This window comes from Solanum pennellii, chromosome 6, assembly GCF_001406875.1.
Source record: "Solanum pennellii chromosome 6, SPENNV200".
NCBI lineage: Eukaryota > Viridiplantae > Streptophyta > Magnoliopsida > Solanales > Solanaceae > Solanum > Solanum pennellii.
In genome coordinates this window covers 6,056,624-6,071,647 of record NC_028642.1, presented here as the reverse complement: position 1 = coordinate 6,071,647, position 15,024 = coordinate 6,056,624, and the positions used below count along the sequence as shown (strand labels likewise).

The 15,024-nt window shown below is 38.6% G+C and overlaps 1 protein-coding gene across 6 annotated transcripts in view; it reads left to right on the top strand.

Moving 5' to 3' along the window:
• The window catches only part of LOC107023051, a 49,164-nt gene that overhangs the window by 15,403 nt on the left and 18,737 nt on the right, over positions 1-15,024 (top strand). For all 6 annotated transcript variants that reach the window (XM_027917664.1, XM_027917666.1, XM_015223599.1 and 3 more), the window contains exons 10-13: positions 7,165-7,416; positions 12,475-12,615; positions 12,700-13,008; positions 13,615-13,785. In XM_027917664.1, the coding sequence (XP_027773465.1) occupies positions 7,165-7,416; positions 12,475-12,615; positions 12,700-13,008; positions 13,615-13,785 (873 nt within the window). The remainder of the gene's footprint in view (positions 1-7,164; positions 7,417-12,474; positions 12,616-12,699; positions 13,009-13,614; positions 13,786-15,024) is intronic.

Genomic DNA, 15,024 nt, shown 5'->3' with positions numbered 1-15,024 from the left:
AAGTTCTTGAGAACCTTGAGGTCTTAAGTTCAAAATTCAGTGGAGACAAAAAATACTAGGTGATTCTTCCCATCTCTCCTAGCCTTGGTGGACAGGTGGGGGGTGGCAGATATCTCTTGGAATTAGTCGAGGTGCGCGAAAGCTAGCTCATATGCTTGAGTCATAAAAATAAATAAAAAATCACCAACTGCTTTGGTTCTTGAAATTGAGGTAGATGGAGAATCTTCTCTTTCTTTGTTCTCTATATTTCTAGAGCTGTGTAGGGAGTTCACAAAAGTAGACTTGTTTGCCTCAATTTCAATGAGCACTATGTCCATTCTATTAGAGATTGGCTTCAGTGAATCAAATTGAGCCTGTTGTGAAACTTTTGTTCCACCGCTGCTTTGGGTCACTTGGCCTGTTGAGTTGGCCCAAAATCTTACTCCTTTAAATTTATGGCTCTCTGGTTGCTGCCACATAGCCTTATACTTAGCTTGAATTTTAAGAGACATGTTCATGCACCCCCCTTCCCCCATCCATAATACAACTACCTACTCTGCCCTCCTCGATATATGGCTTATGGCCAATTATCTTTCATAGGCTTTGCTTCTTTTACGGAGAACACCCTCGTCGGGGTTTCACACCAAATGGGTACAGTGAAAACTAGACCTGTATTTGCAATGGTTATCTCCTTTCGGACTTCCCCATCATTTCCTTTAGCTTTAATTCTCACCATTTTAGATGATTCTTTTGGAAAAGCTTACTCTTTGTTTCCACCCATATGCCAAATGGATCTCTTAAGGCTTTGAAGACTCTTTTTGTCCAGAGATGAATCAGTGAACCCATAGCTCTGTTCCATGTCCACTTCCCTTAAATCCTTTATCTTTGATTAAACATGAGAAACTTGAGCTAGCCCATCTGCCATTTTTTTCTTGTTTGTTTCTGGAAGAGTTGCTAGTCATTCTCTTCTTTCTCCGTCCTCTTTGAATGTCTTGACATGCCATCCACATCAAAATCAAATGGCTTCAAAGTTATGTGTGCAAACCTGTATTGTAGTATGACTTCACAAATATATAATTAATCTCTTTGTTCGTTGTTAATTGAAAAATCCTTTTCGATATTTCTATTAGCTTGTATTTGTTGATAATAAGGGGTGATTTGGTTTGAGGTACAAGCAAAAGTTAGTGTTGGTATATAAATCAGTACTGCTTTATACCATGCTTAATTTCCTGGAGCATAAATTGTATAAGTTGTGTCGAATTTAATACGGAAGACCAAATGTTGTATAGTTAATACATGTATAAGTTATATGGGAATGTATTATTTTATATGCGATAGCAACAACATATTGGTGAATATGGTATTCAACAATCGAGTTAGCCACTCCAAACCTACTTCACCCTTAACCCTTAACCCTAAACCGTCTCATGTATGCCTTTCACACCAATATATCTCAATTCTCGTCCTTGATAAACTTTATTTGGTCCACATCATGGACTTGACTTTGATTTTTCTATATAAATTTTTATGCTCGTCTTTGCCCTTAAGCTCTTCATACAAGTTCTCAAAAGTTGTCGTTTTAGCCGTTGTAGCCACTACCTTTGCTTCTTCTCCACCTTTTTATACTTCTTCCTATTCTTCCGCTTGTCCTCCTTGTCTAAGCTTTTCTAATAATGCCGTTTAAGCAGCCTTCTTTGCTTCCACTTTTTCTTGGACCTCCCATTCCCACTACTCTCATTTATGTCCATCTTCCTTCGAGACCCCTATCACCTCTCTAGTAGCTTCCATGATGCAGCCCTTTATTGTAGTCCACATATTATTTGCGTCCTCGCTACACCTAAGCCCCCGTAGAAACCAACCTCTCCCCAAGTTCCCGACCTTTGGCATTAGTCAAATCTTCCCATTTGATCCTTGGCTGGTCAGAAAATGTCCCTTCCTCCTCCGTTTGATATTCAAAACCATAACTACGAGCTTATGTTGGTTTGTAAGATTCTTTCTTGGGATAACCTTGCAGTGTTTGCATAAATGTACCACTCTTACTAAGGAGTAGGTAATCTATTCAAGTCTTAGCCACCACACTACATTAGGTTACCAAGTCCTCCTCCCTCTTTTGGAAGCACGAGTAGCTATGACCAAATGGAGAGCTTTAATGGTAGAGCTCCTCCTTCATTTCTATCCCCAAAGACGAAGCTGCCTTGTGCAGCATCATAGCCCTTATAGTGGTCCGTATGTGACCATTAAATTCTTCACCTAGGACAGTGTTGTGAAAGGCGCTCGCCATAGCGCCTTTGGCGAATGGTGAGGCAAGGCGAGGCTGTGTCGCCATTATCCACTGAGGCGAGGCGACCTCAAATAGGCAAGCCGAGGCGACCCAATGGCAACGTAAATGGCGTTGCCATTTTGATTTTTTTTTTAAAAAGTTTTAACTTAATAATATTAGTTTTTTTTTTCTATTTTCAAACTTTCATCAGACTTTCGTGTATTCCTCTTCTTCTCTTCCTTGAGTCGCTTCTTCTTCTTCTCTTCCTCAGTCGCTGCTCTCTTCTTCTCTTCCTCAGTCGCTGCTCTCTTTTTCGTCTCTTTCCCTCGAGTTGCTGCTCCATTCATCTCTTTCTCTTTCACTCTTCACTGCTCCCTGCCTTCACTACTCTTTTTTTTCCTCTGTTTTCTTCACTCTCTGTTTTGTCCTTTTTTCTCCCGGATTACTGTAAAATGCTTTCTGCTTTCACTGTGTTGTGACTGCTGTCCATTATTTTTTTGAAAAAAAATTAATTCTTCTATAGTAATTATTATAGTATTTGTAATATATGTAATTGCTATTGAAATTTTGAATATTATATGTGCAATTAAATGTTTTTAATTTTTGGTATTAATTGGCGCCTCGATTCAAAAAGGCGAGCGCCTCGCCGCGTGGCGAGACAGGCGCTTGTCGCCTTTTGTCGCCTCTCGCCGTCCAAAACACTGACCTAGGAATAGCTTCTTGGTGTGCGGGATGCCTCTCACAACCTTGTCCAATTCCTCCCAGAAATGCTTTTTTGACCTCCTTGTCCAAACCTGTGGTGCATATGCACTAATCATGTTGAAAATCAGCCTCCCACAACTAGCTTAATGACCCTCATCCTATCATTCACCCTCCTAACCTCTATCACTTGCTCCCTAAATGAAGTGGGTTTGAATGAGTTGAGAATATAAAATAAGCAAGTCATTAACCCGCCCAAACGTAAACGGGTTGTGCAGGTCATGATTTTGCCACCCCAAAGTATAGACGAGCAAGAAAATACAGAGCTTTAACTAGAGCAACTTAATTACTTAAAATTGGAGAAGAACAAGAACATTTATAGGTGAGCAAAGTAAACCAGCTCAAGAAAGATAGAACCTGGAATCTATGTCATAGATGTCGCCACATGCTGCCACCGCCTTCTCCTATCGCCGGCACATCTTTTTTTTTTTTTTTGTGAAATTGGTAAAGTGTATTCATCAGCATTAAAAATATGCTGGCTACCTCCAAAAGTGAGCAATTACAAGCTTTCTATCAACTTTACAATCTGATCTACATCTTCTATACAAAGTAGTTTACACCAAGAAGTAGAGTTTCAATACAATTCCATTTTACTTTATGTATGGAATTGGACCTATCTTTAAAGCATCTTTCATTTCTTTCCTTCCATATTGACCACCATATACATGATGGTATTAATCTCCACCATCTCTTTCGACTTTTACTTCCTCCTTTCCTAATCCAGTAACTCAAAAGATCCGATGTGTGCTCTGTCATTGTCCAGCTAGTGCTTGTTTTGTTGAGGAAAAGGTTCCATAGATGAATGGTGATCTTACAATTTAAAAATAGATGTTTATTGGTGTCCTCCTAGTCTGAACTAAAATCGATCTGGGGACTTATTCTCCGGCAGATATGGCCGAAATCACATCATCAGGGGTCAACAACATTTACTACAATGCGGGGATTAAATCATACGAAATCACTAGAATGTAAAGGTGGTACAGACTCTTGGTACGAATGGACTGAGAGTAGCAGAAAGTTAGTGAGAAGAGTGAAGATTAGCATTGAAGTTTTGCGGTGGCTGGTATCAATATTTATTGAGGCGTCCAAGGTACAAGGGAAAGTTATTAGGAGATGGAAGTTCAAGGAGCATTTTGCTGAGTTTTACTGCTCTCTTAAATACAACGAGAAGGGTAGATTTGTCAGTTTTATTGCTATCCAAGGTCAGAAGAAGTCTATAATTATTACACCGGAAGGTTCATACATGGGGGGGTGGGGGTGGGGGTGGAGTAATATCGTCCACAAAATAGGCAGATTCATATATGAACCCAATTTGCAACCAAAACCCCAAGTTAACATGGGCAAACATTCAAACACATCCTATAGGGAGGCAGTCTAAAGCAGCAGGTGGATGGCGGATTCCATGAAGGGAGCAAAGTTGCATGTGAAGGAGGCTCACATAGAAGTCACAAGCGGAGCACCGCTGGCAGAAACAAATATTCTTAATAGATGCATCATTGGAAGATTCCATGACACACTACAGGAGACCCCGGCTTTAAAAGACGCAAGAAGATGGGCCTGCAATACTTGGAAGTCAGCCATAGGAGTTAATGTTTTTGCCATGAATGACGGCCAATTTCTGTTTGAACTCCCATCAATAGTAGCAGCAGAACATGTCATGTCGGGGGTATGAGTATGGAAAAAGATGAACCTAAGCTTGTACTGGTGGAAGCCGACCACTGGATTTTGGCCAAATGAAGTAAGAAGAGATTGCAGTCTGGATAAGAGCCATGGGATTACCTTTGAGCTTATGGTCATCGTGTATCTTCAAACAAATCGGTGACCAATGCGGCGGATTTGATGATAACCAGAGCGAAGATCAAGCTTGATGAAAAAACGTGTTCCATGCAATTCTTCAAGTAATTCCTCTATTACCGGAATATGGAATTTGTCTTTTACCGTTTTGGCATCTAACTCCCTATAGTCCACACAAAAGAGCCATGTTTTATCATGTTCCGGGACTAGCAGTATAGGTGATGAGAATGGAGAACGACTGGGTTGAATAATGCCTTGTTGAAGCATCTGATCACATTGTTTCTCAATCTTATATTTCTGAAAGTGAGGATAGGATAGGGCCGAACTACCACCATACTAGTTCTTGGCAGCAAACATATGCAATGGTCACAACACCACAATGGAGGCAGATCTACAGGTTCTTGGAATAGCTCCTTGAATTCGGCTAACATCTTCTCGAGCTCACCTTGCTTAGAATCCTGCAAAAGGTGTAGTTGTGGTTGATATAGTGTTGTTGTCCATGTAAAATGATCTACTTCCCCTTTACGTGAAAGCTCACGGTCAATAATGCGAAAGCCCACAGAATAGGCCCTAGTGTTTGCAACTACTTGATACCCAGGACAATATCAAAAGCATCCAAAGGAATCACATATAAATCAACACCGAAGGAATGATTAACTACACAAAATTGCATTGCTGTGCAAATGCGCAAATTGAAAATCTTCTCTCCATTTGCCACTGATACATTAAGATTTCTTCGCTCTTTGATAGGCAAGTTTAAACGTTGGGCCGCCGTTGAGCTAATAAAATTGTGTGTACTGTCCGAATTCACTAAGCTAAGCAACAACTTCTTATCGACCACAACTTGCAACTGCATAGTACATGGAATGAGATGGCAGGCTCTCCAAGGACCGTTGGTACTTATTCAGATTCCCCATCCTCTACTTCGAACCAAAATAACTTTTTGCACCGATGGCCTTGAACATAAGGATCATCACAGTTGTAGCACAATCTCTTAGTACGTTGAGCAGCCATCTAGGCGCGAGTCAACTTTTTTCAAAAGGATTAGAAGCACCTACCGTAGGACTCAGATCTTTTTGCTGAAATGCTCTCACTAGACTCATTGCTTGTACTAGGTTAGATGGATTGTTCAATTCCACATCTCGACGAATAAAATCAACTAACCCTGCTGTGAACCTATTTACTTGTTGGTCTATACGTACAGACGATGCACAAGCCAACATTTTTTTGGAAGTTCCTCTGATAATCTTCAACTGAACTAGGTGTTTCAAGTTGATCAATTCTCCTAATGGATTGCTTTTCATTGGTGGGCCAAAACGGAAAGTACAATATTCCTTGAAGACCCCCCCATGTTAAATTGGGTTCCTCTTATTCTAGTTGATAAACCCACAATTGCGCCTCCCCTACCATGTTGAAAAGAAGCCAAATCAGAGGATCTTCACTGTCGTCATAAGTAGGAAAATCTAATTTAGTGTATCTGGGAAAATACCTCTTCCTCCATTGTTGTCATTAGTACCAAATATTGTTGTTGTTTATTCCTCCCAAGACACGCCTCTAGTTGTTCACCTGCCTTGCCAGTTCGTTGGACAGCGGCAGCGCTATTGTCTTCAAAATCAGCTCCCTTCGCATGTGCCTTGGTGCGGATTAATGTTTCAATATACTGCGTTAGTTAATAGAATTTTGCATCCATCCTTGCTTCTGAAATTGCTACTTTTGCTTCAGCTTGAGTTTGGGCTTCCCAGATTTCACAACTTTGCTTCTACCGTATTATCGTCCATGATGACAATCTCCGATACCAATTTGTGAAGGTCCCTAGTTTTGGATCGATTGCTGGACGATTAACTGAAAAGTCAGGCCTAACAGTCAAAGTCTAAGCCCTTGTTCTTGTTCCTTGACTTGCCTATGATTGCTGAAATTTGCAATTCATTTAGAGAATTGCAGACCTAGGAACTTGTTTGAGAAAGTTCAGGATCTCTAAAACTTTATAAAATGCAACTTGTTTTATTAATAACGTCAACTCTCTTAAATAGGGGCTTACAATAGCAAGCGTCCTAATAAATTTGAAATTATAGAAGTCCTATAAAACTAAAATAGTTGTAATCCTAATCCACTTAAGGTAAGTTCTGGTCAACTAAAACAGCTAAAACAATAATTCAGAAATATTAATCATTCTTGGGTCTGTTATTTTGTTTTTTGACAAACACATCAATACCATAATCCCCATGTAAATAATCTCTATTCAAACAATCCATGTATAATCAATACAACAAACTAAACAATCGCTCAGTTCTCGTGTTCAAGACAATAACCTGAAATGATCATTTATGGGCGCATAAGATATGGTTTGACTAATATGATAATATTTTTTGCAGGACCGGATAATGAAGATGGTTTTTTTTATTCTATCTTTGTCCGATGTCTGCTGTCCTTTTCTTATTGTCACAACTTCAAGTTCACTTCCCCAGTGGGAAGCTGAATTTACACGACTGGCACCAAGTATTGATGTTGTAGTGTACAGTGGAAGTAGAGATTCTAGGAGGAGAATCAAGTCATTGGAGTTCTATGATGAAGGTGGTTTCATGATGCTTCAAGTACTTTTATCATCTCTGGAATTCGCCATTGAGGTACGGCTTGAAATAGATTATTTTGGATTTAATTTTATATATTAGGACCTTGACAGATATAATCAGGGCCAAGATTGCTAACTAGTAGCTTGGGATGATGTTTTCATCAGGGCTATTGGATATTCCACTGAAGGTTGTATCATTTTATGAAATGTTCTTTGTTTAACTTTTCTATTTTATCCTATTAAGTTGGTCGTTATTTTTAGTTCCCAATTTCTTGAGGATTCATGTTTCTCAGAGGATGAGAGCTGGAAGCTATTGGAAATTGACCTGTATTCATGCCGACATGCTTCTCCTCAAAAAAGTTATAACTATGTCCTAAAAGTTTGTGCACTTGCATGATTCTTGTGATTCTGAATAAATTCCTCCTTTGGCTAATTGCACCATTAAATTATATCTGGAAGCAACTTTTAAATCCCAAGCGAAGTTATAAAATTTCACTAACACTTGTATATGATGCTTTGTGGATAAGACATTACTATTTGTTTTCAAAGAATAGGATTTCACCTAATATTTGGGGTTAGTTTGTGATGATGTAAAAGAAATTAAACAATCTGTACTTGATCAAAAAAAAGAAGAAAGAAAAGGCAAAATAATAAGCAAGTATATGTTAATGAAGAAATGCAGTTTCTTTCTTACCTATTCCGCCCAATCTGTCATAATGTAAATGTGGTACTTGAAGTAGAGAGCTACCTCTATAGTCCTTGGGATTAATATTAAGATCTTAACTTTATTAAAATATAATCAAAAGAATGTGTATTAACTAGTAGTTGTGTTAATGCAAATGGAGCTTTGGTGTTTCTAGTATCTCTTGGTTTCTTTCTCGTGCAAGCTTTCTTTTATTTTTTAACATTGGTTGCTGCCTTTGAACTCAAAGGTCACCCTTAGTATCCAAGCAACTTTTAAAAAGTTTTTTGATCTAAAATTTGTTATGTTCTTGGTTGATAGTTATGTTAAAGTCATGTAGGAATTAGTCAGCAATCTAGTTACTTCCAATTCATTTTTGGGATCTCTCTGAGTTGGCAAATCTTTGTTTCGAGTAACCTAAATGTTTTTTGTTTTTGTGATAAAGGTAATGCTTCAGTTCGAATAGGCGCATTGCTTTACAATTAGTTGTCATGTTTGTCTCCACTTCCTTTTTTTGGATTAATTACTGCTTGATTTGCTTGAGCCGAGGGGTTCTCCGAAACAACCTCTCTATCTCGGAGAGGTAGTGGTAAGGATTGCACACACTCTACCCTCCCCAGACCTCACTTTGTGGGATTTCACTGGGTATGGTGTTGTTCAGTTTGAAAAGGTTTTCTGCCGTAGTACCCTTGTATTGCATTGAATTCTTTTGGTGCAAAACAGTGCAATTTTCTTCTGTATGTAAAAGAAACTTGGAATGTTGTCATTCTATCCTTTGGTGTAACTTTAGAGTTTATAATAGTTTCTAAAAGTTGTCTTTTGCTTATTCCCTTGTAATATTATAGCCTCAGTTTTTAATACCATTATTCAAATGGGTTTTCAGTGTATTGTTGACTTAGTTGAGAGGCCAAACATTACTCTCTGGTACTCGTGATTTATGATAAGGAAAAAGTTCAAGAACAAACAACCTTAGGTAATAGTTCTTCATCTTCTGCACCTAGAGTAGTCCTTTATTCTGTATTTTGGGCTCCTTAGCCTTTTCTCATCTTAAATATATTCCAAGATCCTTATTCAAGTGTTGTTCTATGCTTCATGCTGTGAACTTATTGACAAGAAATCCTTGGTAGACACTAGTAACATTGTATGTCAGTACTTAGGTAGTACTGAAAAACCATAATTACAAAAAGAAGAAAAAGATTAAAGTCCTTCCAATGCTAAACCAGGAACTAGATGGACCCTAAACCATATATGATTGACTCAGTCTCATTGGAGTACACATTTGTACACCAAAAACGGAACAACAAAATACATTTAAGCTTGAGTTCCTGCAGGTTGTTGCCCCTAATTTTTCAAAACATCTATCATTTCTCTCTCTCCATATAGTCCACCATATACAAGAAGGTATCATCCTCCATCTTTCTCTGTTTGTAGCCCCAACTCCAGCCTCCTCCCAACTGAAAAGAGTCTCATCAGTGTTAGGAAATGCCTCTGAGATTAAGGAAAATCTGCCACAGTTGATCAGTGAAATTGCTGTGTAGAAAGAGTTGTTTTACTGTCTCTGTATCCTTACCACATAAGGAGCATCCGTTGCATAGAGATATACCTCTCTTGGCCACATTGTCCAATGTCAGAACTGCTTCATTGGCTAGCAGCCAAGTGAAGCAGGCGAAGCATGCCACTTTTTGTGGCACTTTGACTCTCCAAATTTGCTTCCAAGGCCATTTGAAGTCTTGATTTTCCATAAGACTTGTTTGTTTATATCCTTCCTTCACCTTGTATCTTCCTTTGTTGTGCCCATGCTACCATAAATAGTCTTCACCTGGTTGGATTCCTTGGAAACTCTCCAGTAGTTTGAAAAGTTCATTCTGGGAATTTCCCAGTCACTCAAGTTTCTTCTAAAGATCATATTCCATCCTTGTGGTGACCACATTTCAGCAACAGTTTTCTCTTGGTGTTGAGCCAAAACAAAGATGTCAGGAAAGAGATCTTTAAGGCTCACAGTACCCACCCATTTATCAATCCAAAAACTTGTTTTTCTACCATTTCAAACTTTGACAGTTAATTGATTACTGAGAAACTGCCAGAATATTCTAATGGATTTCCAGAGGCTAATACCATAGGGGGTGTTGATCTCTTTAGTTACGCATGTGTCCAGTTGCTCATACTTGCCCTGTACCAGAGGACTCGTCCTCCTGATGGTACCTCCATGGCCACTTGACCTTTAGTGCTTTGCTTTGTCATTTAAGGTTCTTGATACCTAGTCAACCTTGTTCTTTACTTCTGAATTAAGGTCTTCCATTTGACCAAATAAAAACCCTTCCTTTCCTTGCTGCCTTGCCACAAGAAGTTTCTTCTGATTTTATCCAACCTTTGCACTACTGACTGGGGTATATGAAAGAGAGATAACATATACGTAGGGAGGGCATCTAAGACTGAATTCATCAAAGTTAGTCTGCCTCCCAGGGATAGATATTGTGATCTCCATCTGGTTAGTTTCTTTTCACATTTCTCCAGAATTGGATTCCAAATATCTATGAACCTATACATGGCCCCCGAAGGCATGCTCAAGTATATTGATGGCAAAGTGCCTATAGCTATAGCACCTCCTAGGATTTGAGGAAGGTGATCCATTTCTAGAACAACATTAATTGGATACAAGTGGCTTTTGTTCCAATTTATATGGAGCCCAGAAATGGCTTCAAAATACACCAATATTAGTCTTATTATCAAGAGTTGCTCCTTCTCAGCCCCACAAATAATTAGTGTATCATCAGCATACTGCAAATGTGTGATCTCTACACTGTTTCCAGCAACCTTGCTAACTTCAAATCCCTGAATTCTTCCTGTTATCTTAGCTATATTCAACATGTTGTTGAGTCCCTCCTTGGCTATGATGAACAGGAAAGGGGATAGGAGATCTCCTTGCCTGATCCCTCCCTCTATGTGCATTGAAGAATCCTTCCGGTGACCCATTAATGAGTATTGAAAATTTCACAGTTGAGATACAGAACTTGATCGAGCTGGACCACCTCCCACCAAAACCCATTTCACTCAACATACTTAAAAAAATTCCCAATTCACGTGGTCATATGCTTTCTCAATATCAAGTTTGCATAATATACCAGGTTTTTTCTGGGTCACTCTGTAGTCAATTGCTTCATTAGCTATGAGCACTGCGTCTATTATATGCCTGCCTTTGATAAAAGTCATTTGTTGCTTGTCTACCAATTTATCCACAACTCTCTTGACTCTTTCTGTCAGTAGCTTGGAAATCAACTTGTAAAAGCTTCCAATTAAGCTGATGGGTCTGAAGTCATTGAGTTCTTTTGCTCTGTCTTCTTAGGAATCAGTGCTATGTAAGTTGCATTATAGATTTTTTCAGACATCCCAGTTGAGTGAAAATTGTGGAATGCCCCCATAATGTCTTGTTTAATGATGTCCCAACATTTTAGATAAAAGCCTAACCATCAGGGCCAGGGGCTTTTTCTACAACACACATCTTTAGACACTCAAAAACTTCTTGCTCCTCAAACGCAGCCTGCAATACTTCAGTACAATCCTCTGTAATGGTAGGGTGATTGCTAATATTTCCAGATGGCCTCCACTCCGGTTCTGTATATAACTTCTTATTCTGGTAGATCTTTTTAGAACCTTTTGGTGTGGATTTTCACTGGTTTAACAAGAATATTGTAGTCCTTCTAAGCCATCCTAAGTTTCATTAGTTTGTCAAGGGAAGTTCCACTTCTTATGCATTGTAAATTGGTGCGTTTGTCCCCCTTCTCAACTATTTCCTCTTCTTCTTTGGGGTTTTTGTGTGTGGGGGTGGGTGGTGGGTGGGGGTGGATGGGGGGTGGTGGTAGAAAACTGTTGGGTTTTCTTACACTATCATGTGGTTGCTGATCTGTCTGTACTTGAAGTGGATTGAGCTGGTGGATTAAGTCCTGGGAGATGCTGGGCTCTGAAATATTGGTATAAACTATAAACACAACCTGTAAGTTAGGGATGACATACATCATAGAGACAGAGATTGAAGAGTTTGTTAGAATATAGTCTTAGGAGAGGAGGTGAAACTTGTAAAATGCTGTTTAGTCTTTTCCAGTTGTCCCACAAACATTTTGTTGTTTGAGTTTCATCTAATTATTTAGTTGTAACTTGTAACTGTAGTCCTGATGGCCTTCACTTTAAAGAAAAAGGAAACTATGTTTCCTGATGGCTGATGAACTTCCTAGATCTGGGCCAGAAAATGAAACTTGCAGAAATCATTCACAGATGATGTTTCGAATTCCGCCCTAGAGTTTCTCTTTTCTGATTTGGTTTTCATTTGATTCCCCAAAGAATGGAAGTGTATTCTTCTGTTTCCCCAAATGTTGGAAAGTTCTTACTGCTTCAAAGTTCTGTAGCTGTGCTTCTTATTCTCTCTTGTATCTGCAGGATGTAGAAATATTGCGCAGCTTGAGTTGGGAAGTGACTATTATTGATGACTGCCAAAATGTAGGAATTTCTGGTCATGTGGAGCAAATTAAAATGCTTGCTACTGGCGTAAGGGTGCTTCTTTTCAATGGTCCAATGAAGGTATCTTCCATATCATGCCTTTTTCCTTAGTAGAAATGCTTTCATTTAATACATCATCCTTACAAGACCCTCTAATTTTAACAGATCACCTCATCTGAGTATCTTAATCTACTCTCGTTGCTCGAATGTAAAATTGGCGTGGACAAGACTGGTGGCCTGGAATCTGACTTCAATGAGCATCTTGGAAAACTGAAGAGAGTCACAAAGGTCACTGCACCTTGCAGCAAGCCTGAATCTTCCAAGTTCGTGGAGTATTGGGTTCCTGTTCAGATTTCTGACTTGCAGCTTGAGCAGTATTGTGCTACATTACTCACAAATTCTACTGCTCTTCGCACTTTCACTAAAAGTGATCCTGTTGGGACTCTCCGTGATATTCTTCTCTCTGTGCGAAAGGTTAGGTGTGTCATTTCATTTGACATTTTTGCATTTATGGATGATGTAAGTGTTGTTACCCTTTTTCTCTGTTCCGTTTTCTCTTCGAGATGGCAAAGGTGATTGGTTCTTGCGGCATTGAACATTGAGAAAAAGAGAGCTTCTGAACAAAAACATTTATCTTGACTATAATTAACTAACTAGCTTAGTGGCTGCCAAGGGTGATACGTAGTGGTCAATGAAGTGGGAGGAGAATCATGAGGTCTTAGGTTCAAATTACAGTGGAGGCGGTAAAAGGTACTAGGTGATTTTTTTCCGTCTGGGTAATCCCGGAAGGCAGAAGGCAGAGTTACCTGGTACCTGTGCTGGTGGAAGGTAGCAGGTATCCAGTGGAATAGTCGAGGTGCATGTAAACATGCTTGGACACTAGTTTCATAAAAAAACTAGCTTAGTGGCACAATGAAAGTGAAAGCACTGTTTTGGAATTACGATTTACGTTGAACTTTTGGTGTTCCATTGCCATAGACAATATTAACTTTTAATGTTCATTCTCGTCGTCAGAAGTCAATGAAAGCCACTGCTATATTGATAGTTCTCTGAATTATATGTGCTTGCTTTTGTTTGTAGTGTTGTGATCATCCATATATTCTGGATCCTTTGCTGCAACCCTTCAATAAAGGGCTTTCTCCTGCTGAAATGCTGGAAGTAGGAATAAAAGCAAGTGGAAAACTACAATTCCTTGACAAGATGCTCACAGAGATGAGACTCCGACAACATAGAGTGGTTGTCCTTTTTCAGGTATGTATCTCTGGTACTGTGTTAGAACTAACTATTTATTTGTGGAGTCATACTTGAGTGCCTATATAGAACGGATCAAGTAAGATAGACTCATCTTGTCTATAGCATCTCACAGCCATTTAAAGACTGTTGCTTGAACATATTGAGAGATGGAATTGAAGGGATATGAAGAACAAAATGAAATTGGTACAAGAACCACATAGGCTAGGCTTATGTGAATTATACATAATCCAGACAACTAGGCCAAACCCAGCCCATTTATTTTCTGAACTGCAGGTCATGGGCTGGTCCTGTTAACTTCCTTAAGGGACAGTTGTGAGTTCATCCTGCTAATATATTTAATAGTCCTGACTCAAAAATTGAACCTCTGAACCATTTTTAGCAGGCTGAATTGGGCCTGGTAATTAAACACGACTTCTTTTTTAAAATTTTCATATACCTTACCTTTTCTGTTAAGTTATGTTTACTAAATCATGCTATCATAAGTATATTGTTGAAACCATTCATAAGTAATATAGGCACATCTGGAGATATTATCTGTAGCAACAGTAACACTTTATTCAAATTCATCACCATCTTCTAGATGTGTACAAAATAATTCAGTAAATTGTTCTGCTTTACCTAATTTCATGACGATTTGATAAAATATCCATTTGACAAATGTCAGGAATCTGATGAAAGTATTTTAGAATATCTTCTTTCTTCACAGGAATAGCCAGTCCAATGGACTTACGAATCTTAAATCTTAAAACTATAAAACAATGAACTTTCAACTAAATGAAGCAATATACTTTGTGTTTGATTGGACACGGAGTTCAAGAAATAAATGGAGACTTTTGACACCTAAGCTAATATATGCAAAGTACCAAATTTCCCTTACAACCAGTAATTAAATGCACGGTGGTGAAAGTTACACATGTCGTTTCATTTTTTCTTCCTAGTAATGCCTTTGAATTGGGGAATCCAATAAAAGCAGATTCTTCTTCTGTCTCTCGTCATCCAGAGGAAGAATCACTATCTATCTATTCATATAGACTAGTAATGGTAGCCCGTGCTAGCACGGTCCCACCATATGACATTTCTTTATTTCAATTCATATGACATTAATAGAATTTTAAGAGTCAAACGAGTTTTTTGTATTTCCTTTAAATATTAAGTTGCTAATTATTGTGATTTATAATACTTTATGTAATTTTCAATAATTAATATATATATATATATATATATATATATATATAT